Below are 24,300 nucleotides of genomic sequence, written 5' to 3' on the forward strand. Positions count from 1 at the left end.
TTTACCAAGGGTAAGTCATGTTTGACTAACCCTATAGCCTTCTATGAGGAAATTACTAGGTGGATAGATGATGGTAGAGCGGTAGATGTGGTCTATCTTGATTTCAGTAAAGCATTTGACACCGTCTCCCACAGCATCCTTGTAGATAAGTTGATCAAGTATGGGTTTGATGATCAGGCAGTGAGGTGGATCAAGAACTGGTTGAAAGGAAGAAGTCAGAGAGTTGTAGTCAATGGGGCAGAATCTAGCTGGAGGCCTGTGACTAGTGGAGTCCCTCAGGGGTCGGTACTGGGACCGGTGTTGTTCAACATCTTCATCAGTGACCTGGATGAGGGTACAGAGTGTACCTTCAGCGAGTTTGCTGATGACACCAAGCTGGGAGGAGTGGCTGACACACCAGAAGGCTGTGCTGCCATTCAGAGAGACTTAGACAGGCTGGAGACTTGGGCGGGGAATAACCTGATGAAGTTCAACAAGGGCAAGTGTAGAGTTTTGCATTTGGGGAAGAAAAACGTCATGTACCAGTACAGGTTGGGGGCTGACCTGCTTGAGAGCAGTGTAGGTGAAAGGGACCTGGGGGTCCTGCTAGACAGGAGGATGACCATGAGCCAGCAGTGCGCCCTTGTGGCTAAGAAGGCCAATGGCATCCTGGGGTGCATTAGAAAGGGTGTGGTTAGTCGGTCAAGAGAGGTTCTCCTCCCCCTCTATTCTGCATTGGTGAGGCCGCATCTGGAGTATTGTGTCCAGTTCTGGGCCCCTCAGTTCAAGAAGGACAGGGAACTGCTGGAAAGAGTCCAGCGCAGAGCCACAAAGATGATTAAGGGAGTTGCACATCTGCCTTATGAGGAAAGGCTGAGGGAGCTGGGTCTCTTTAGTTTGGAGAAAAGGAGACCGAGGGGTGACCTCATCAATGTTTAGAAATACGTAAAGGGTGAGTGTCAAGAAGATGGAGTTAAGCTTTTTTCAGTGATGACCAGTGATAGGACAAGGAGTAATGGATGCAAATTGGAGCATAGGAGGTTTAAGGTGAATATCAGAAAAATTTTTTTTACTGTGAGAGTGACAGAGCACTGGAACAGGCTGCCTAGAGAGGTCGTGGAGTCTCCTTCGCTGGAGACATTCAAAACCTGCCTGGACGCCTTCCTGTGTGATGTACTCTAGGTGACCCTGCTCTGGCAGGGGGGTTGGACAAGATGATCTGTCGAGGTCCCTTCCAACCCCTGGGATTCTATGATTCTATGATTTGGGCCTACTGCTAGTGAGTGGCAAAACCCTTTTGTGTGAGCTTATCTGTAGTTTTAGGAAAAAATACAAGGGTCCTTGGAGAAGAAAGAAGCCATTGAACAGGGACTAGGAATGCCTGCTGTAAGGAATTCTGCTGTTCTGTGGGGACACCCTCTGAGTGCCTAGATCCATTCTGGTGGATGCTGGTGGCACCGTCTTCCTCTGCCGAGTAGACACAATTTTTTCTGGATCAATATTTATATTTATTTTGCGCCTCCAGCTCTAGAGAGCTGTACCCACCTTGTAGGACATGACACATAGTCACCTGGTAACTGATGTCATGGTGCTGCACGATGTCACAATCCACTCCCCACCCTGCCCAGCTTGTATAAATACCCCAGCAGCCCACTGCTCTGTGGTGTGTTGCACACTGACACTGGAGCATCAGCACAGTCTTGGACTGCACTGAGTTCCTACATTCAGCAAACGCTGCCCTAGCATCCAGTCCAGAGTCATGGAGCTACGGTCAGGGCGCCGCCTGATGCCTCTGGAGAACACGGGAGCCTCCTGTGGGCCTCCCCAGCCTAAGAGGAGGCGTCAAGACCCCAATGAGAAAGGTGAGCGTGGAGCATCCCTCCAGACACACATCAGAGGGGATTTTGGCCAGTGCCCAGCTGTGCAAACAGAGGCCCCTGTGCCATGGGAAGGTGCTCCAGCCTGTGCCCCATCCTGCTCCTGGTGCTAAGCCCCAGACCCACGGTGTGGTGCTAGGGGTGATGGTGCCACTGTCCCCCACAGTGTGCAGGCTGTGCCAGCGAGCAGATGCAGACCCCATGGTGGTTGGAGAGTTATGTCGTCAGGACAGGCTCTCTGTCCATGAGAACTGCCTGGTGAGTCCCTGGGACTTGATGCCCCTGCTCCCCATCCTGCACCACCAGCAGCCCCAGGCATGAACCCTCTTGGCCTCTCTTGCAGTACCATGCCAGTGGGCTGACTCAGAGGGGAGCTGACAACGAGGGCTTCTACGGCTTTCTCCTTCCTGACATCCAACAGGAGATAAAGCGGGTGGCAACGAAGGTGAGTCTTGGGGGGCATATGTCCCCACCATGGCCCCCATTTTCCTCCTTCAAAAAGGCCCATTTCTGTGGAAATGGGGGATTTGGAAAGGATGGATGTCTTTATCTGTGGCCCAGTGTCACCGGCCAGGTGGCCACTGAAGCATGGCAGGGTTGTGCTGGGCGAAACGGGCTCCCCGGTGCGTGCGGCACTGACGCTGTCCACTTCTGTGCTGTCCCCAGAGGTGCTGCTTCTGCCACCAGCCGGGTGCCTCGGTCACCTGCCGGGGTCGGCTGCATCGCTCATCCGGCTGGAGCCACAGGCGCCGCTGCTCCCGCACCTTTCATTTCCCCTGTGGGAGGGAGGGAGAGTGCATCTCCCAGTTCTTTGGGGAGTACAAGTGAGTGGAGCTGCCCCATGAGGATGGGGATGGGCCGGGACAGAGGAGGGCTGGGTCTGAACTGTCTTCTGTGTCCCACAGGTCCTTCTGCTCGAAGCACCGGCCGGTACAGCGGCTGCGGGGAATGCAGCAGCACCGGACCCCCTGCCTCTTCTGCCTGGAGCCAGTGTCGGAGCAGCCCTGTTTTGACACCCTGGTGTGTCCTGCCTGCGCCAGCGCCTGGCTCCACCGCAGCTGTATCCAGGTAGGCAGCATTGCCCCCAGCCCTGCTGTCATCACCCCTGGTTGTCACCCCATCGCCCAGCTCTGGGGCTAAGGGGGAGGTGAAGGGGCCCCCCCTCCAGCTGCCACGGGTGCTGATGGCTGCTCTGTCCCAGGCAATGGCGCTGAGCTCAGGCCCGCACCTCTTCCGCTGCCCGCACTGCCGAGACACGGAGCAGTTCCTGCCCGAGATGTTGCGGCTGGGGATAAAAATCCCTGACAGGTCAGTGCCCTGCCCTCTGCCTCATGCCCCTCTGTGATGCTCCAGTCAGTCCCCTTCCTGCCTCCCCAGATGCTGGGGGGGGTGGGGGGTGCGGGGTAGGGACCCTCCCCAGGGCTGAACATTCCCTGACTCCCACAGAGATGCTTCCTGGGAGCATGAGATCTTTGAGGATTTTGGCCCAGGACAACCAGAGCGTCCAGGAACTTCGGCCTGGGACAACGAGGCCTTCCAGGATGGTGAAGATCACCAGCCCTTCAGTGACATCTAGGAGCATCACAGCTCCTAGTGGGAGCCAGAGCAGGCGCAGGAGAGCGGGTGCGTGCCAGTGGCCCCAGTCTTCACAGCCCCAGTGACAGACAATGCCTTCATCCCCTGCTTTGGGCAGGGATGGAGGTGCTCTGGGGTGCCGAGCCGGGCACAGTGGCTGCCAAGGAGGATTGGGGGAAACAGGGTGGAGGTGGACTCAGCACAGCGCCAGGGCTGGCACCCCGCACATCTTGGGGGTGGTTGGTTACTTTGCATGTTGTTGCTCCCCCAGGCCCTGGAGACTTCTGCTCTGCAGCTCCTATGGCTCCTGTGGAACCCACCAGCTCTGCAGCACCCTGGGAGAAGATGCCAACTCCTGGGAGTGCAGTGACTGCAGTGATACAGGCACTGGTGAGGGGTGCAGCCAGGGGGACAGGCCACGTGGGACTGGGGGACAGGTGCTGAGTTGTGCTTTGGGGAGGGAGTGACACACAGGGCTTGTGCTCATCCTCTCCCTGGCCCTTCCTTCACAGGGTCCCCTGCCTCAGCCAGCACAGACTCCAGTCCCCTGGCACAGGGACCCTCACCTCAACCCCACAGTTTCCCTCACCAAACTCCTGGGACTTAAAGCACCTTGGTGAAATCTGAACTTCCTCCACTACAGGCTGTAGCTGCAAGTTCCAGCCCCTTGGCACTGTCTCCTCTGTCATTTGGAGGAGGAGCTGCCTGCAGACACAGAAGATGTTTCTTAATTACCAACAAAAAAAAAAAACAGAGGAAAGCACAGTTCAATAACAAATAAAATTCATTCCTCTAATGTATATTAAGTCCACATTGCTTCCCCTGGAGTCTACTTGCCGCAGCAGATAACCTTAGACCAATGGAAACACTGACATTCTGTGTCAGGTCCAGACCCCAAGATCCCTCCAAACATCCCCTGTCCTGGGCCCTCTCCATAGCTGCTCTTGGCACACAGCCAGATACACACTGAAGTCACAAGGTCCCCCTCATCTTTTATTCCCTGCAGGGAAAAGTACAGGTGTCTCTAGTGTAGGTGAAGGCAAGGAGGAGAGTTGCCTCCTCTGTTGGACAGCTTGGGTTCAACTGCCCAGGATGCCCTTTCTAGTCAAGAGGATCACTTGTCTTAACTGAGATGTTTTGGGTCCTTTGATAATGGGCATGTTCACATGGCATGGGGCCTGCTGGCCAAAGATGGAGGGGAACTGTCTCCAAGGGTGAAAAGGATTTTTGGCCAGGAGTTGGTGGGGATGACCATGAGCCAGCAGTGCGCCCTTGTGGCTAAGAAGGCCAATGGCATCCTGGGGTGCATTAGAAAGGGTGTGGTTAGTCGGTCAAGAGAGGTTCTCCTCCCCCTCTATTCTGCATTGGTGAGGCCGCATCTGGAGTATTGTGTCCAGTTCTGGGCCCCTCAGTTCAAGAAGGACAGGGAACTGCTGGAAAGAGTCCAGCGCAGAGCCACAAAGATGATTAAGGGAGTTGCACATCTGCCTTATGAGGAAAGGCTGAGGGAGCTGGGTCTCTTTAGTTTGGAGAAAAGGAGACCGAGGGGTGACCTCATCAATGTTTAGAAATACGTAAAGGGTGAGTGTCAAGAAGATGGAGTTAAGCTTTTTTCAGTGATGACCAGTGATAGGACAAGGAGTAATGGATGCAAATTGGAGCATAGGAGGTTTAAGGTGAATATCAGATTTTTTTTTTTTTTACTGTGAGAGTGACAGAGCACTGGAACAGGCTGCCTAGAGAGGTTGTGGAGTCTTCTTCACCGGAGATATTCAAAACCCGCCTGGACGCCTTCCTGTGTGATGTACTCTAGGTGACCCTGCTCTGGCAGGGGGGTTGGACTAGATGATCTTTCGAGGTCCCTTCCAACCCCTAGGATTCTATGATTCTATGGTTTAGTATCTAGGGTTAAGGGTCTGGGGTCCCGTGTCTATGGTCTAATGTGTAGGGTTTAGGCTGTGGGCTTAAGGGTCTAGAGTTACGGTCTAGGGTCTGAACTTAAGTGCCCAGGGTCAAGGATCTAGGGTCTAGGTCTCAGTATCTAGGTTTAAAGGTCTAGGGTCCAGTGACTAGGGTCTAGCGTGTAGGGTTTAGGCTGTAGGTTTAAGTGTCTAGAGTTATGAGTCTAGGGTCTGGAGTTAATTGCCGAGGATCAAGGTTTTAGGGTCTACATTTTAGTATCTAGGGTTAAGGGTCTAGGGTCCACAAGAGTCCCAGCAGGGGGCAGCTCAGTGAGCTCCTCACCTTGGTGATATCTGTGGCACTGGTCATAATGAGCAGGGCCATGTCCTGAGCCTCCCAACCATCATGGAGCTCCTCATCCTCCTCTGGCAGTGTCGTCACTGAGGTGGCAAAGACACAGGAGATTGTAAGACCCAGCAGCTTTGTTGGCAAGCTGAACAAATCCTGAGCAGATCTTGGAGGAAGGAATGGCCAAGGAGGGAGGTTATGAGCCCCAGCCAGGGGAAGAGCTGGTTGGCAGCAGGGTAAAGAAAAGGGGGGCCTGTTGCTAGTGTGTGCATCCCAATGCTCCTGGCCTGAGAAACCCTACAGACCTGGAGCTCTGGGGCCATCCCACAATTAGACCATGGTTGGAAAAGTGGTGCTGGGGGGAAGGCTCTGGGGGCTGGAGAGCTGCAAGGCAGGGGCACCGGCTCTTGAGGGGAGGTGAGAAGAAGGAGGACTGGGGCTGCCTCATGTTTGAAGGAGCTACTCAGCTACATGGAATCAGCAAGAGCCTGGGAGAGAGCATGTGGGTCAGGAGCAGAGGAGCGGCAGTGATGGGGACATGGTGGTGCCCCCACCCAGCCCAACAACGGTCTGTCACAATGCCCGAGAGGGCAAGCAGATGTATTGGGTGATGCTGGTGTGCAGAGGGGTGCAGCCCACCACAGCTTCTCTTACAGTTCTGTTGGATGAGTATGAAGAGGGAATGAAGAACATCAAAAGCCACCTTGCAGGTCCCTGACTCCTTGAATGACGTGAGCAGGAGGAGCTGTCCCAGCAGCTGTACAAGCATTGGGATCTGGGTGTCCCTACTGGAGGCTCGCCTGTGCTCATTTGGAGCAGCTTGGGTGAGGGAGGCAGAACAGCAGAAGGGCTGAGGGCTCCCAGAGCAGCAGCTGGGCAGCAGCCCCGCACAGGGAGAGCTGCAGGGAGGGAAGATGGCCTGGCTGGAGGACGCCTGGTCCTTACCTTCCATGAGCCCAGAAAATGGAGCAGATTCCCAATCCTCCCCATGCTCCTCTGACACACAGAGGCTTCCTTGGAGGTGGTGAAGCTCAGCAGCTGCTGGGAAGAGAGAAGCTGCTGGTTTGCCATGGGAGCAGACACGTGTTCCAGCAGGAGCAGCACAGCTCAGCTCCTGGGCTGGACTCACACAGCCCACCAAGGCTCCCTCTGCTCTACAGCAAAGGCTGGAGGGGGGTTCCTGCCCCGAGGGGCCCTCTCAGGCTTGGGACAAATGCCCAGACCAGTCTTGTGGCCAGGCAGGAGGCAGATGCCACCCTCTTCAGCCACTGTGCTCCAGAAGAGCCTGGTGGGCAGCCCCTTGTTACCTCAGGGAGGTGGACACCCCCCTGCAGTCTCTGTGGCACTGGCCTGGGGACCATCCACTCCAGAGTGGACAATCCCTGTCCCCCAGGGTGAGGAACAGCCCCACTCTCTGCACATGCCAGACCTGGAAGATCATCTGCAGCAACTTGTTGTGCCTGGAGGTGGGAATGTTGAGCAGCCACTCCTCCAGCATGGTGTTCAGGGCTTCCAGGGCCTGCCAGGAGGACAAAGTGCCAGTGTGGTGGCTTTGGCCCTAGCCTGGATTCTTGCTGCAGCTGCTCAACAGCTGTTTGCAGAGCCCTCCCCATCCCTTGTGTGTCCTGGTTTGGGAGTGAGCAACAACAAAGAACCAGCCATGTGGCCACCAACTCACCACCCCTCCATGCACACACACGAGGGGAAGGGAGGACAAACCCAACTAGAAGCTTGTGGGTTGAGACAAGGATAAGGAGGGTTCACTCACCAATTATGGTCATGGGCCAAAAAGACTCAATTTAGGGGAAAAAAAAAAAAAAAAGCCAATTTAAGTTCACACTAATCAAATGCAGACAGGACACAGATACGCACAGAGCAGGGCTCACACACGTTACCCCACCCCCTCCCTTCTTCCCGGGCCCAAATCACTTTGTTCCCCATTTCTCTCCCTCCTTCCCCCCAGGCACAGGGGGATGGGGTTTAGAGTCAGGTCATGGGCTGGTGGTTCCTGCTGCTCCTTCCTCCTCAGCAAGAAGGATTCCTCACAGCCTGCCCTGCTTCCCCACGGGGTCCCTCCCATGGCAGTGTCCTCCACCAACCTCTGCTCCATCAGCCCTTCCCAGCAGGCCTGGAGCTGCTCCAGCGCTGCCCGCAGAGTCACAGGGGCTTCGGGAACAGGCACCTCCCCTGGCCTGTGGTCCTCCACAGCTGAAGATCCAAGTCCATGGGCTATAGCTTCTCCAGGCACCTTCAGGGGATGCTCTGCCTTGTTCCTCCAGGACTGCAGGGGGACAGTTGCCATCTCACCATGGGCTGCAGGGGAACTTCTCAGGCACATCCTTCCCCTTCTTCTTCACCAACCTGGGCATCTCCACTCTGGCACTGCTCTCACCTCTCCAGCACAGCTCTTCTACCTGCCTCTCTGCTCTCAGGTCTTAGTTCTTTCATCTGTTAATTGCAGAGGTGCATCTATTGTCTCTTTAATGGCTTGGCTAGGCCAGACATTTGGAGCTGGGGAAGCTTTTCAGCTACTTACAGGGCCCTGGGGCCCCTCCCCTGCTGCCAAGCCCACCCCACAACCTAAACCAGCACAACGTGCAGCACAGGCTCCACTGGGCACCCAGCCCCAGGTGTAGCAGTCCTGCACCATCTCTGCTTGCTAAGTGGCCACAGCTTCTTAGAAAGAAGAAACAGGAAAAACAAGGGCTGGGTACACTGTGCAAACCCCCTTGACTGGTGCCCACACACCCTTCTTCCAGGTTAAGCCAGGGTTTCTGGGGTTTTTTTGCCTCCAGTCCCAGCTACCCAAGCCACTGGAGTCAGGCTGCTCCTTCCCAGTAAGAATAATTGTCTCTACAGCACAATACACCTGCTATACTTATACAACCCTGCTCAGGTTCTTTGCTCAGTGTGTCACATATCAACAGCAGCCTTAGAAGGGTTTTAATACCCCTGTCTTCACCCTCTGTCCTTTTCTGGGGCAGCCAAAGTGATGACACTCCACAGTGGGGGGCTCCTGGCAGGACAAGGGGACAGTGAATTTATTATTTGTTGTGTTCAGTGAAATGCAGTCAAGGGTGAAGAGGGAGCGTTTAAGGGCTGGTGTGGGCCAAAACTGCTGGTTTCTGCATACACTGAAATCACAGGGCAGGGACCCCTGGACATGCAGCCTGGGCTTCCAGAGCCTCCCATGAACCTGGTCTCTCATTCCACTAATGTGACAGGCACCTTTAGTCCACCAGGCCTCCCAAGCAGTGCTAAGGAGTTTTCTTGTAGCCATTCTTCCAGTGCAGACTCAGAGGAGGATATCCCCTGCTCCCACCATGCAGGTGCAGCTTTGCTGATGAGATCAAGATCATCCAACAGCTGTTGGTCCGGTCTCATCCCATACAGCGGGCCTCAAACAAGTTAGGTCACATATGACCAGGACTCTGAGATGACAAACAAAATCACATGCTGCCAAGAGGCATTTCAAGGTAAGTGGTACTTGCCTGAGTAGATCAAGATACCCCAGGGCCTGGAGACTAGAAAGACTTTCTTGGCAGAGTTTGCTGTGACTTTTGGGTAAGGCAGCAGCAGAAGAGAAGACAGAGTGTACCCCACTGCATGAGAAAGAATAGTCCTGTGAGGTAGCTGAAAGCAAGTGGCACCCCAAAGGTCCTTGCTATGGGGCTTGCAAAAAAAAGGGAAATGTTGATCCTGTTGCCATAAAACCAAACTTTGGATCTGACACTGGTGACATGGAGTTTCAAGTCTCCACTTAAGAAACAGCAGCAATACACAATCCTTCAAAGATGTGCAGGCAGGACCCTGTCCCTCACACTAGGAGAAGGACCGACTGCCATGAGCACAGTGTCCTTGTTCCACTCTGCAAGAGAAACTGGGCAAATCTGTAGGAAGGGGATGATGACCTTGGGTTCAGGGTAAGGCTGGCAGTCAACAATGGAAGCAGCAAGGACAATCATGGTCCTGCTGACAGGAGCCCCATACGGCCATGTGCTATAATGAGCAAGAGGGTGAATCAAAGTTGGCCTGAAACAACAATCACCATGAGACCCAAAAGTTGTTTTCCTGCCTGATTACTAAATACATAAATCAGCAACATTACCAGTAATTTAAATAATTTAATAATTTAAATATTATGTTGTAGAAAATGCAACTTGTACTTCTTAGTATTTCTGCTTTAAGAAACAGCTGGAAGTGGAGAGAGAGACTAAGGGGAACTGAAAACACACATTGGTATCAACAGGCTTAAATGTAGCATGAAAGTCTAGCCAGGACTGCAGCAGGTGAGAGATTTGCAGGGTAGTGATGCAGCCTCCTGAACAATGTGATAAGCTTTTGAGTGGACCCTGCTTGCCCCTAGAGGTCATTCTGTTCCTGTTTCTTAAAGGCATTTCTAAAACCTAATGTTACACACAGGTCTAGCTAAGAAGGTTACATTAAAAATCAACTTGAAGTAGCTCCAGAAAAGGACTATGAGGAAGGTTTTGAGAATGTTTTATTAGCACTTTAAAAGTTATTGGGTTGCTTTTCCAAACAAAATGGAAATTTTAGAGAGGACACGTGAACTGCACTGCTGAAAGTAATTCCAGGGAAGAAATGTAACTCAAATGAAAATACTTGGGTACAAGATCAAAAAAATTGCCATGAAAAGGAAGTTAAAACTGGAAATGAGAAGCTGCCAGAAAACACAGGAAAAAAAGCTAACATCTTCCTAACAGCATAGCAAGAATAGGGCCAGGAAGCTCAAGAAATGTGCAAGAGCTATTTGTCCCACACTGGTACACTGTGGATGTTATAAATTAAAGCTTGCCAACAGCAGTATCTCTGAAGTGTATTTTATTGAAATCTGGTTCTTTAGAGTTTCTGCTGGCCACCTGGACAAAGATTTCTACTTTCACCTTAATATAGAACTCAGCTTCTACAGAAAGATCATTTTCATCTGAAGCACCAGTGTGCCATCACAATTACCAAAACCTCCAATATGTGTAAGGAAATGGATATGACTGGGAAGCTCCTTACATCCAGTTATACTGGGATGTCCAGGCCCAGATCCTGAATGAGAGCAGTCAGTCTCACTGTGTGCTGTGACAAGGTGTGGATTGCAGGTAATAAGCAAAAGTCTTCCCTCTCTCCTGCAGCATGTAGAAATTGGGAGTTCCCCAGGCTATAAATGATTAGTGCTTACGATTATCTGTGCAACATATGTTTAATTTGGGCTTTAAAAAAACAACAACAAACAACATCTATTACATTTTCATTTGATGTTCCTGAAGTTGGGCACCTATCAGTCACCGAGCACTGAGTTCATGACCATCTTGTCCTAGCAAACCTGAGAACCTGACTAGACAGCAAATTCAAACCAAGTCAAGAAGTGGTCTGCTAGGAGCTGCAGTGCAGCCTCCAGGAGGAGGACATGGCAGAGGCATTCTCCTTGCTGCTGACCCAGGACCAGATCTGAATCAGTGATGCAGGGCACTTCAAAGGCTCCAAATTCCAGAACTCTCGTGAAATTACCTGGAAGAGTAAATTGATCAAAGCAAAGCAAACAGATTGACAACAGAACAGAGGGTCACTTTATTTTCAGCTGGTAAAGGAGTTATTCTGTCATTGCAATTTGGTCTCAAAGAAACAGCAGCAAAATCTCAACTTCCGCTTTCTGTCTCAGACAATCACAGCCTACTGCAAGCACCTCAAGTCATCCTCTTCTAAACGGTGACAACTTCACCTGCTTATGGAGACCTCGTGTCTGGGAATCTCACTGCACTGGCAATCCCCTGCCACCAACTTCCTCAGAACAACCAAGATTTCACCCCCTCCACTCATGCTCACACAGGGACTGTGTTTTGATCTCGACTATGAAGCTCAGATTCCTAACTGCGCTTTCTCTAGTCCAAGTTCAGTATCTTGGAAGTGTAAGTACTGACCCCACTCTTCTGTAACTCGAGGCTTATTTTTAAGATGCTGCCAGGTTCTTACTTAAGACAACCTGCTAGGCAGGATGTTCTGGTCTTCCAAGTTTAGCATATTAATATATCCCAGATGCAAAAAAACACTTTAATGTCACTAAATACACAGCAACTCTACCATCCTGTCAGGCAGAGTTCCTATTTCTTTTAAAAATAAATATTTATAAACAAAGGGAAGAGATTCAGAGAACTACAATGTTAAAAATTCTCCTGCCAACAGCACAAATGTCTTTTTAATGTAAAGTCACAGGAATAAGCTGTACACCAACAAAACTGAAGTACTGTCTAAAAACCTTCTCTCCTCATCAGCTATCACAGTCCTCCACGGCAGGAATCCACATCTCCCATCGCAGCAACCAGCTCCTCTGTACTTCTCTAGGACTTCTCTAGGGCTGCTCAATCTCCTTTCGTGATCAGGTCCTCGATATATGCATCCAGTTCATCATCTGTATTAATATCAATATCCTGAAACCAAAAGCATAAAAAATAACAGTAAAAAGTGAATCTTGAAGACCAATGCAAGAATGGACAAGACAGAGCAGCACATCATCCTCTGCAAGGCTTATACTGGCCAGCCTTTACACCCCAACTTCCAGCACTCTCCAGCTGCTGACATCTGCTGTGAAAGCACCACCAGCTTTCCTTTGCAGAGCCTGGTGGACAAACAGAGCCTGGAAACCAGTCAGCATTCGATGCTCAAACAATGCACTCAAGCAATAGATTTACTGTGCTGATCAGGGTAAAGTTAGGTTTTTTGGTTTTTTTTAGCTTTAACACAGTTTCCTAGCAGTGAGCAAATGCTTCCATCTGCTTTCAGTAGCTTTTCCATTGGGTGGTCTTAATTTTATTTGAAGTATTTTTGTTTATTCAAAGTTTATTTACTTCATGCTTTTATTCAAACATATATTTGCTATATTAATTAAATACTTAATAGAATAATAAATAAATAGATTTGACAGTGAAATTTTTATGTTAAGTATTATTTGTTTAAAGGTTTACATAGGGTTCAGAATCTAGCAACACCTTTCTGGCCAAGAAGGGGGAAAAAAAATCCCTGCAGAACACTGCCTATGCCCAGGGAAATTTTCCTGCAGTCCCATGTTTCATAGCAGAAAGGAGAAATCAAACAGAAGCTGTGCACTGTGTACATGCCATGAAAAATCCATCTGTGAAAGTTACCACTCCTCAGGATCCCCAAAGCCTGGAGCCCCAAAGGCACCAACAGCAGCAACTGCTCCTCATGGTCTGAGCCCAAGTTGCACCCAATTGCGAAAGAGCCAAAGCCCAGTTAAACACTGGATGAAAACATCTCAAGTGCCTGAAGGGTCTAAAGAAGGTTGCTACTGGGGCAGCTCAGATTTCACTCCCCTTCCTCACCCACCTCCTGCACTTTCTGCAGAAGGGCCACTATGTTAGTCCTCAGCTTCTGCAGTTTCTCCTCTGTTTCCTTCAGCTTTCTCTCTGAGTCACGGAAGTTTTCTTCACAGGCTTTGGCCCGGGCATCAGCACGTGTCTGGTATGAATTGCACAGGTTCTGCAGGCCTACCTCATACTGTTTGAAATATTCTTTCTGTAGAAGACAAAACACAAGAGATGAAATCTTAAGAAGCAGCACGAAGCATCAAGAAAACCCCAGCACTCACAGCCCGTAAAACAGCACAAGTACCAGCACCACCAGCCTACACCATGCCCTGCAGGTCCTGCCCACGGTCATTACCATGCTCACATTTACATTTCTGATTTGCCTACTGCAGGCAAAGGTCACACAGGTTCTCACATTCCTCAAAGACCAGAACTGCAGAAAAGAACTGCAACAAAAAACACCTGAATTCAGGTTAAAGATGCAGAATGTTTTAAAAAGCCTAAAATCAGTTATGCTGTAGAAAGATCTGACAGCCTTTGTATGCAGTGAGTTTCCTTAGCACACACCACCCAGCCAACACAGCTTATTACTACTGGGTAGGAATATCTACACTGGCAGAAAGCTCCAAACAAGACCAATGTGTCCTGCACAAGCAGCAGAACCAGTAACTCAAGCAGATACCTGAATTAACAGAGAGAAAAAAAGAGACTGCCAACATACACATTGCGAGTGAGGGAGTACGGTACTTTGAAGACTACCAAATAAGCAGTGGCTTTTGTCAGTTGGTCAGCTGTAGGTGGCTTTCGTAACCTACAGATGCCTCCTGAAAAGGTCTCCATTTGTGGTATGTCAGAGAAAAGTCAGAGAAGCCAATAGCATTTCTCTGCATTTCAGCCTGCATTGGACCTTCCATTATTACCACACAAATACTGGTGCAGGCTCAACCCCATCTGTTCCTTGCTCAAACAAATGGAGGCCCCACCAAAAGCCTTAAGATGTACAGCTGACTCACAGGCAGTTAGCTTGCTCAGCTGGAGAGACATGATGGGGGTTGGCTTCCATGTTCTCCCATTTTTAAGATTGCCTCTGCATAAGTTAGATTCATAAGGCTGAGGGCAAACCAAACAGATACCCTTACATTTCTACAAACCACCAGCCTGGCCGCTCTTTTTTAAAAGCTGAACAGCAATGAACAAGAAGTTACAATAGTAGCAGCCAACACCTCTCCCACACAAATGTTATTTAAAAAATCCTCAGACAACAACTGTCAAAAAACCTAAGGCATAATTCAGAGGTGCTCATTCTTTTTCTCAGCTACATTATTCTGCTAAGGATCCAAATAACCCTTTTAAGGGTGTGATCTTGCATCAGCAGGATGCACATTTGTCATAAGAATGGACCATCTGTGGGGAAAAGCCACAAACTTTTTGAGAAATATTGAACTCACCAAGGGAAATGCCAACAATCCTTCTGAGCTCATGGAACTCAGCTCTTTCTTGGAGATAGGAAAATTCGGAGGTAAGAAGTACCGCAAACAATTTCTGTGCAGGAAAAAAAATCACAAAGCCAGAGTTGGAGTTTAAAAGACTGAAGATATTAGACTGCAGGAGCTCACAAGAACTGCAGTGAACCCACCGAAGGATCTGAACTAGTAAGTCTACTGTTTCTTGGCTGCTGCTGGGACCTGTGGTGTCAGGTTCAATTCTGACACAGTCTGACATAGAAGGTTCAGCCACAACAACTTCCTCTTCCTGCTGTGTATCTGGAGCCTGGTACTCAGGGGAGGGAGGCTTCATCAACCTCACATCTTCGCTGCCCTTCTCTACCCTGAAAAAAAATATTAAGAGAAAGTCAGATATATTTTTTTAGATTGGCCTGAAACACTGTTAACTTTATCAGAACCTCTACCCAGCTGCTACTGAGACCTCTAGATCACACCACAGCTGCCTCTGCAGGAAGACCACATCAAAGTGATGGGCACACTGTATGGATTCTGTCTTGCTCATTCTTTCAGAAGCATCTGGACAGTCCTTAACACACACATAGTCCCTGACATATTTGTCTTCAGCATCTGTGGAAGTAAAATGGGGTCTTCCTCCTGAAAGCATACCAACCTTCCAAAATCCCATAGCTAGAGATAGTTACCAACGATCCCTTGGTGTGGTGTCTGTAGGAACATAGTCAAACTTCACTTTCCAGCGTACCGCACGCTTGCCGGTCTCCACAGCTGTGACACGGCCTGTGAACCACTCCTTGTTCACACGCACTTCCACATGCAGCCCTTTATCTGCAAGGATGACAACAGTCAAGATGTTTGCAAACATTCAGATACTGGAGAGCACATTCTGCATGATCTCTGGAGAAGAAATCCACTCTCAGCAGGCAACAAACCTAAACCCTTGGAAATTCCTTCCCATGGTACACGAACCATAAAAACAATATTGTCACACAGTGTAACTCCTACTTAAAAAAATTAGGATGCAAGCAAATCATCCGGCATTTTTAGACAGAAGATTTCTCCTGTACTCCAGGGTCCTTAGGAACAGGAAGAAATGTCCTGCTCTGGCAGAAGTGCCATGCTGGCACATTCTTCCTGGGGTTGCTTGGCCCCTCTTCTCTTCCAGCAGCACAGCAGGTCTAGATACAGTTCTCAGCACCTCCCAGCTAACACAGATGCGGGAGCCATTCAGTTAGGAAAGGTGAGCATGACATCAGTCTGCACCACGCAGCCAAGCATCACATCCATGAATGTGACGCAGCCCTCAGACTACAGACCTTCCCATGCCACAACTGCCTCCTGTCTAATCGAGGTGTTCCTGGCCAAAATGTTTCATGTGAGTTAAGAGTCACAGAATCACAGAATGGTCATGGTTGGAAAAGACCTCTGAGATCACTGAGTCCAACCATGGAAAAAAAAAAAAAAAAAGGAAAAAAACCTCCACATCACAAAATCAAAATCCCCACAAACACCCAATCTACAACCTCAGCCACTAGAGCATGCCCTGAAATTCTGCATCTACAGGTTTCTTGAAGACATCCAAGGATGGTGACTCAACCACCTCCCTGGGCAGGCTGTTCCAGTACAGGGTAATGAGGTCCCCCCTCAGACTCTTCCAAACTAAACATCCCTCAGCCATTCTTCGTATTACTCATTTAGATCCTTCACCAGCCAGGGGGACACGCTGGACACGCTCCAGCACCTCAATATCCTTCCTGCAGTGAGGGGCCCAGAACTGCACACAGTGCTCAAGGTGCAGCCTCACCAGTGCCCAGCACAAGGGCATGATCACCTCCCTAATCCTGCTGGCCACGCTGTTCCTGATGCAGGCCAGGGTGCTGGTGGCCTTCTTGGCCACCCTTGGGCACACTGCTGGCTCATGTTCATCTGGTTGTCAACCAGCACCCCCAGGTCCTTTTTGCACTGGGCAGCTCTCCACCCACTCTTCACCATCAGGCCCCATAGACTTATGTGTGTCCAGGTGCAGATGCAGATCATTAACTACTTCCTCCTGGATTATGAGGGGGTTGTTCTGCTCTCCATCCTTATCTTCCAGCTCAGGAGGATGAAGACCCTGGGAGTAGCTGGTCTGACTATTAAGGACAGAGGCAAAAAAGGCATTCAGTATCTCAGCCTTCTCCTCATCCTCAATTGCCATGTTCCCCCCTGCATCCAGCAAGGGTTGGAGATTCTCCCTGGCTCTCTTTTTATTGTGGATATATTTATAAAAACTTTTTTTGTTATGTTTTTGTTATGTTTGTTATTTTATTATGTACTTATGTCAGTGGCCAAGTTGAGCTCCAGCCGGCCTTTGTCTTCCTAATTAGTTACCTGTCCCTTCTTCCAAACGTGTTACACCCTCTTTTTTTCCTAAGTCCCAGCAAAAGCTCCCTGCCCAACCAGTCTGGCTGTCTTCCTCGCCCTTTAACCTTGTGACACATGGGGACAGCTGCTCCTGGGCCTTGAAGATTTCCTTCTTGAAGAGCATCCAGCCTTTCTGGACCCCCGTTGCCCTTCAGGACTGTCTTCCAAAGGACTCTCTCAACCAGTGTCCTGGTTGAGACAGGCCACAGTCCACCCTCTGAACTTCAAGGTGGAGGTTTTGCTAACCGTCCTCCTTATGTCACTAAGAATTGAAAACTTAACCATTTACAGAATCACAGAATCACAGAATCACCAAGACTGGAAAAGACCTCTAGGATCATCAAGTCCAGCGTATGACCTAACCACTGCATCAGCTAGACCATGGCACTAAGTATGATCATTTAGTGATCGCTAAGCCCAAGATGGCCTCCAACTACCAGATCTCCCACTAGTCCTTCTCTGTTTGTGAATAGGAGGTCCAGTGAGTCACTTACCAATTGTGTCAGGAAGTTACCTTCCACACACTCAAGGAACCTCCTAGCCTGCCTTCTCTCTGCTGTGCTGTATTTCCAGCAGATGTCCAGTAGGTTGAAGTCTCTAACCAGAAGAAGGGCTGGTGAGACTTTAGCCAGCCACTTATAGAATGTTTTATCTGCCTCCTCATCCTGGTTGGGTGGTCTATAACACTTTGGGGCTTGGGACACAAATTTACAGTAATTCTTATTTTAAAAAGCTCATTAATGACTCACGTTTAACTAGTGAGTCAAGTTCTGCAACAGTTCTTTTCCAGGGTTAGGTACTGGAGGCAGTTCAAAGGTTCATTTCTCACCTTTCTGAGCTTTCTTCAGTTCTGCCAGCTCTTCTTCCCCAGCACTGTCAGTGAGCTGTGAGCAGAGAGAGCTCAGATTAGCTGCCTCCTAACAAGATTATCAACACTTGAAAAATACCTTCTGCTGGGGAAATCAGTGCACTCTCACCTCTACCACCACCTCACTGGAATCCTTTTTCTCCTCTTTCACTGCCACAAATTTGCCTCGTTTTGTCTTCTTCTTGTGTTCCCCCTCTTCCTCAGACCCATCCTCTGTGGCATTGTTCAAGGTCCTCTTCCTGGTGGTAGAGGCCTGTAGGAAGCAAACAAGCTCTATAATTTCAGCGTGCTACCAACCAAAAACTTCTTTCAGCCAAATTAAGAAAAAAAAAAAAAAGCTCAGCATCCAGTGTTTTCATTTGATAGTTAATTAGCCTTTCCAGAAGGTTTTAGCAGGTGCTACAAAATCATGAAAATGTTCACCCCACCACTCCAGACTCTTTCTGTCTGGGAAAATGGTCTGGTATACCACAAAGGAGAGGAAACAAGTCTTTGTGAGGGGTGATGAATGGCACCCTAAATCAAAAGTAAAGTTCTCTTGTCTGGCACAGGGACTACAACACAACTCCCATGTGACACAGCAAGACAGGCTGTGCAGAACAGCAGTTTAGGAGCAGACAGTTCTCATCCAGTCGGGTCTCACCTGTGGGCATTTGACAGTCGCAGATTTCTTTAGTGCAGGCACCTTGGGAGCTTTTGAACTGGGTGTCTCACGTGAACTTTTGGGGTTCTGCAGGACAGTACAGGGTGGCTTCATTGTTGTAGCTGGTTTGGCAAGAGTTTTTAAAGTGCTATTAAACTTCCCATCTGTTACTTTGTGCTGGTATGTCCTGGAAGTGCTGGCCTCCTCTTTGGAGAGCGCGATTGCCAGTTTGGGAGTGCTGATATCTGGCCAAGCTGAAGAGCTCTTTTTCAGCTGACTGATGGACTTGGGAAGAGGTGAAGGTGGTGGTGGTCTGCTGGGAGCATTCTTGATTACATCAGGTAAAGGTGGAGATCGTGGGCGCTGTGGTCGGGTCTGTGACTGGGCGTTCTGAGACAAATGAGGGTACAGAGACAGAAAGGACAGAAGAGTCAGGCACTGCTTTCCAGAGCAGCTGAGGATAGCACAGAAGAGTACAAAGCCTACAGCAGTATCCCATTTACCTCCCTTGCAGGCCGTGTGGTCACTTGCAGAGGCAGCTTCTTCAAGTCAGCTTGACATCGGATTGGAGTGGTTTTCTATTAAAACAAACAAAAAATAAATCAGAAAGGACATCCTTAAAAGCTGTCAGGGCCTGCCTGCACCCAGCCCAGCCAACAATTTTGCACTTTAAAATCAGCAATTGCAAGAAGGTTGTGTTCATGAGATATCCTTTCATCTGAACACCCGCAATCACTCCCATATTCCCAGCAGAAAATGAAATGCAAATTTGTTTTCTGCTAATAAAAAGAAGCCCTACCCCATGAAGGAGCATAAGTGGCATTAGAGGCTGAGACAGACATGACTCAGCATCAGCCATCTTCACTAAAACATCCCTCAAACCTGCTGTGCTTAGCTGGATACATCAAGATTTACCTGTAGAGCTTCCAGCTTTTCCTGCTGCTGGCGAATTTTGTCTGTCAGTTGTTTCTGCTTTTCCTCCTGTGATTTCAAGTCTTTCTTCAGAGTTCCCAGTGGTACCTTCTGCTTCTGCTCTGGTGCTTCACATCTAGCATGAAGGAAATGTAAGAAACCTCAGCATAGAGAAGAACCTGCACTGTCTCACACACAGAGCACTGTGCCTATGTCCCTATGTCCCATGCAGCAGTAAAAAACCCTGTTAATGGTAAAAAAATGTTTAATACGTTTATGAAAAATATACAAGATTTAAGGATCAAAAGCACAGTTGTTACAACGCAAGCTAGGTATGCAGCTGCAACTGGTTTTCTATATGGTTTTTGTAATCCAGACTTTTACAGCAATTTTTCTTCCTACCAACTTATGTCTTCATAGCAATTCCTCTTTTTACAGACCTCCTTTTCATTTAGAAAGGAAACTTATTACCAGTAACCCACAAGTAAGGCATCATCTACATGAGCCTTCCAACAGAAGATGGACTTCAGCTTGTTGCCCAAGGCCACAAAGTTTTCCTTTGCAATATTTCTGAACTGTCTGCATTTCTCATCCTGTTCAGCTTATGGCCTACAAAACACTAGCAAATATCCTACTTCCTCAGATCCTCTCAGATGCAGAATCCTGGAGGAGTCCAAGAGAGAGGAGGAGAACATAGGCAGGAAATGCATCAAAGTGGACTAGCAGCACCTTCAAACATCTGGCTGAGCAGCTGGCTATCAGTATTGCCAGAAGAAGGAGACAGGACTGAGGGGTTCCCAGGCTCATCTCCTGTCACATAACTGAGTCATGAACAGACACAGGAGAATCAACCCATTCAGGGCAAAACCATGCAGGGATGGTGTGAGATAGGAAAGCAGCAGTCCAAGTACCCAGACAACTCTTGCACAATGCAAGAGATCCAGCTGATCCCTGCAAAATGTGAGCTTGACAGAGTGGATCACACAGAGTTCCAAGAAGCTGATGAGAGATTATTAAGAACCTGCCCACTGATAGGATGTCCCCCAGTTTGCAAGATACATACTGTGATAAGATTTGTCAGTGGAAAGGAACACAAGGAGCAATTTCTCCATCAGCCTCTTCTCAGCTGAAGCACTGCAGAGGAGTTTTCCATAGAGCAGTTAATTCCTCAGCTAAGAAAGCATCTGTCATCACTGCAAAATGGCTGCCTGACACCAAAGCTGCAACTCCCAAAGATAAAGCTGAACAAGTGGCATTATATGCAAGTTTCCCAGCAAAGAAATGTCATCTCCTGTGCCACTGCATGAACTGGGGCTGAAACCACTGCTAAGCTGTACCTTAGAACACAAGTATGAGCGAGTCCGTTAGTTCTGCCAACAGGAAAAAATTAAGATATGAGATTCAAAACCATAGATTGCATTACTGGAGGCAGCAAGTCAGAAAAAATGAATAATCTTTGTAGTTAAAATAGTCTGGAACTCACCACCAAAACTTTGGTGATGCTCAAGGAGCTCTGAGCCAGAGAGTCATCTTCAGCTGCTGTTTCAGCCATGAGTCCAAATAAAAGGCTAAAAAGAGTCAGCTGTACATAAACTGACACATAAACAGAGTCAGTTGGCGGGTCAGTACATTCATCTTCGTACTACGCTCCATTTCTGACGCTATTCCTGGGCAAAGGGGCTCTGCTCTGTGTGCTCATACATGCATGGGGGGCTGAGTGCCACCAGCTGGAGTGAGACCACTGGTTGCAGGGGCTTCTGTGCATGGGTGCCACCAGCTGCAGTGACTGCAGGTGCACACATTAATGTGTGAGTCATGGCAGTTCAAATGAGCCAGCAAGGAGGTAGCCCAGGAGTAAGGGGAGGGGGTGTCTACAGGCAAGACTACAGGAGCTGGCTGCTGGAGAGACCAGGGAGTCCTGCCCGACTGCCAGGGAGGGGCATGGAGGTGGAGGCAGAAGGAACCCGGGAAGAGCAAGGTGCAGATGCACTACAGGATGGACTGCGTGCCCACGGTGACACACTGGGAGTGCTGTAGTGTGTATGTGTTATCTATATTCCCATGAGATCTGTAACTCTCACCCCCTGGGGCTGCAGGCCTTGGGCTTCATCTATCTCAGTGCATGAATCCAGAGGGACAGGGATCCAGAGGCTAGATACAGACGTATTTCCACTAATGGTCCTTGATCCTGACCAGCCAAAAGAAAAAAAAGATGAGGCTGCTGGTGTGGTTTGCACAAGTGCTGTGAATGTCTGCCTGTGTCCATCTCCGTGGCCAGACATGCACACACATGTGGTCTGTCTGTGTTTGTGTGTGTGTGTATCAGCAACACATTCCCAGCCTTGCTACTGCTTCCACCTGGGGGGCTGGAGATGTGGCAGCCTCTTCCTGGACTTGCAGATTCAGTCCTGCCCAAGAATCATAGAAAGGTTTGGGTTGGAAGGGACCTTGAAGATCATCTAGTTCCAACCCTCCTGCATGGGCAGGAACACCTCCCAGTAGACCAGATTGCTTCAAGCCCCATCCAACCTGCCCTTGAACGCTTCCAGGGATGGGGCAGCCACAGCTTCTCTGAGTGACCTGTTCCAGCGTCTCACCACCCTCACAGGAAAGAATTTATTCCAACCTAAATCTATCCTCTTCCAGTTTAAAACCATTACCCCTTGTCCTATCCCTACACAGGCTGCTATAAGGTCTCCTTGGAGGCTTCTCTTCCCCAGGCTGAACAGCCCCAACCCGTTCAGCGGGTCTTCGTAGGAGAGGTGCTTCAGACCCCGGATCATCTTCATGGCCTCCTCTGGACTCACTCCAAGAGCTCTATGTCCTTCCTGTGTTGAGGGCCTCAGAACTGAACACAGTACTCCAGTCTCTGAAGCTCCACACCAGGACACAAACACACAAAGCAGCAGGAACGTTAGCGCTGCTATTCCTTCAGTGACAGTTGCCAAAACAAGGAAGACAGAAAATCAGTACTTTCCAAATATCAACATAAATACTTTTTTGTAGCTGTTTCAGCCACAGATGTTAAAATTTTTATTCCAATTAAAAGTTATCACCTGGTCTCATTCCCTTTGTCTACAAGCACTGAGCCAAGGCACCTGAATTGCAGTGGAGCAGCTTCTCTCCTTACACAGCAAAGGCAAGAATCAGCTTCTGGCAGTGTTTCTTTCTACAGAGCATCAGCAGCCAAGAAGAATTGTCTGCCTCATTAAAATAACTGACTAGATTCTACCTATATTTTATAACTGTGAAACACAAGGTTGGTAAATGAATCAATGTGTTGCTCCCTTGAGTGTGCAAAATGTCACTCCTGGGCTCACTGCAACTCAGAGGTGTTGCTGCAGTTTGCATGTATAATATGTTGGAGCAATCAAGGCAATTACAAAGACACCTCTGAACACATCACTCCCAGCCCACACTTAGGACTACTCTTCAATTGCTGTCTGTGCTACCTACATTAAAATTAACATGCACAAACTAAGGCTACAATCACATTTCCAGTGGCAGTGCAGAAAAACTATAAAGGAACTTAATTTAACCGAATCACTGGTTGAGGTTGGAGGGGCCTCTGAAGGTCACCTGTTTTAACTCCCTGCTCAGGTGGGGCCCACATGGAACTGGCTGCCCAGTTTGACATCCTGGAGTATCTCGAAGGATGGAGACTGCACAATCTCCCTGGGCAACCTGTGCCAGGGCTTGGTGACAGGGAAAAAGTGTTTCCTGATGTTCAGAGGGAATCTCCTGTGTTCCATTTTGTGCCCATTGCCTCTGGTCCTGCCAGCAGGTACCACTATGAAGAGCCAGGCTCTGTTCTCTTTGCAGCCTGCCTTAAAGTATTTGTATCCACTGATAAGATCCCATTGAGCCTTCTCTGCTCCAGGCTGAACAGCATGTCCTGGTGCCTGGGGTTGTTCCTCTCCAGGGGCAGGACTCTGTGCTTCTCTTGGTTGAATCTCATGAGATTCCTCTTGGCCCATTTCTCTAGCCTGTCCAGGTCCCTCTGGATGGGATGCACAACCCTCCAGCACATCAGCCACTCCTCCCAGTTTAGTCTCACATACAAACTTGCTGAGGGCGCACTCTAATTTGTAATATTGTACAAATGCCCACCAACATGTCAGCTCCAAATACACACATCATCACTACTTTTTTCACAGACTGTGAGCACAGCATGAAGGTACAGAACTACTGTCTAGTCCTCCAGAACTACTGTCTAGTCCTCCCGTTGTTCTCAAAGAAACATAACTGGACAAAAACCCAAATGTGCAGATAAGGCATGCTGCAGAAAAGTCTTTATATTACCTGATTCTTACCTGTCTTGTTCAGGATCAGGGTTCATGGAGCACACCCAGCTATCAGGGTAATTCTTCTCCACTGAACTCAGCTGGAATGGGAGAGTCCTCCATTTCAAACATACATCTGTTAGACAAACACTTCAGAAGTCAGAAATGTACAGTCTGAGCCACAAAATCATTTTGTTCCATAGCACTTCTCAAGCCCATTTAATGCCCTAAAACCACACCTATTTCCAAAGTATAAACACAACAGTAAGATTAGTGGCCAAAAAAAAAAAAAAAAAGTGAGACAGCCACAGGATACACTGAATCAACTGTTGCTTCATGCTCACAAAATGCTTGGAGAAAGACCTCAAATTTTGTACAAGGTGTCCATAACAACAACCTGATGAAGCCTGGTATCAACCAATACTAGAGGACCTCACACTCACTGCAATGACAGCACATACAGACCAAACTGCACAGCCAGTCCTGAAATCACTGCTCATCTCAGAAGTCAGGTTATCTCTTACAGATGTCAACACAAAACAAGTCAGAGATTTATCCACTAAAAAAACCTCAAACTAATCCAATAATTTTTAGACAAACCGGGAAGCCAGATTTGGCTTCCAGAGCATTGCCTGCCTACCAGGAAATTGACAGCTTACAAAAATCAAGTTTTGACAAGAAGATGTCAACAGCAGAGGACAAGAAGAATGACAGAA

At 48.9% G+C, this 24,300-nt stretch overlaps 2 protein-coding genes across 5 annotated transcripts in view; one reads left to right on the top strand and one right to left on the bottom strand.

Annotated features, from left to right (window-relative positions):
• The first annotated feature begins 1,738 nt into the window (after positions 1–1,738).
• LOC127391468 (PHD finger protein 7-like) lies at positions 1,739–8,445 on the top strand. The gene is made up of 8 exons (XM_051634267.1): positions 1,739–1,841; positions 2,023–2,114; positions 2,200–2,301; positions 2,523–2,680; positions 2,762–2,924; positions 3,058–3,164; positions 3,703–3,821; positions 8,441–8,445. Exons 1-8 carry the CDS (start codon positions 1,739–1,741, stop codon positions 8,443–8,445), a joined length of 849 nt encoding a protein of 282 aa, XP_051490227.1.
• Positions 8,446–11,237: 2,792 nt separating this feature from the next.
• MORC2 (MORC family CW-type zinc finger 2) overlaps positions 11,238–24,300 on the bottom strand; it is a 56,970-nt gene continuing 43,907 nt past the window's right edge. For all 4 annotated transcript variants that reach the window (XM_051634043.1, XM_051634042.1, XM_051634044.1 and 1 more), the window contains 11 exons: positions 23,615–23,720; positions 19,305–19,437; positions 18,893–18,967; positions 18,390–18,779; positions 17,856–17,999; positions 17,708–17,762; positions 15,162–15,303; positions 14,652–14,843; positions 14,464–14,557; positions 13,035–13,223; positions 11,238–12,118 (listed from right to left, as the gene is read on the bottom strand). In XM_051634043.1, the coding sequence (XP_051490003.1) occupies positions 12,050–12,118; positions 13,035–13,223; positions 14,464–14,557; positions 14,652–14,843; positions 15,162–15,303; positions 17,708–17,762; positions 17,856–17,999; positions 18,390–18,779; positions 18,893–18,967; positions 19,305–19,437; positions 23,615–23,720 (1,589 nt within the window). In that variant the 3' untranslated portion in view covers positions 11,238–12,049. The remainder of the gene's footprint in view (positions 12,119–13,034; positions 13,224–14,463; positions 14,558–14,651; positions 14,844–15,161; positions 15,304–17,707; positions 17,763–17,855; positions 18,000–18,389; positions 18,780–18,892; positions 18,968–19,304; positions 19,438–23,614; positions 23,721–24,300) is intronic.

This window comes from Apus apus, chromosome 16 (genome assembly GCF_020740795.1).
Source record: "Apus apus isolate bApuApu2 chromosome 16, bApuApu2.pri.cur, whole genome shotgun sequence".
NCBI classification, from domain to species: domain Eukaryota; kingdom Metazoa; phylum Chordata; class Aves; order Apodiformes; family Apodidae; genus Apus; species Apus apus.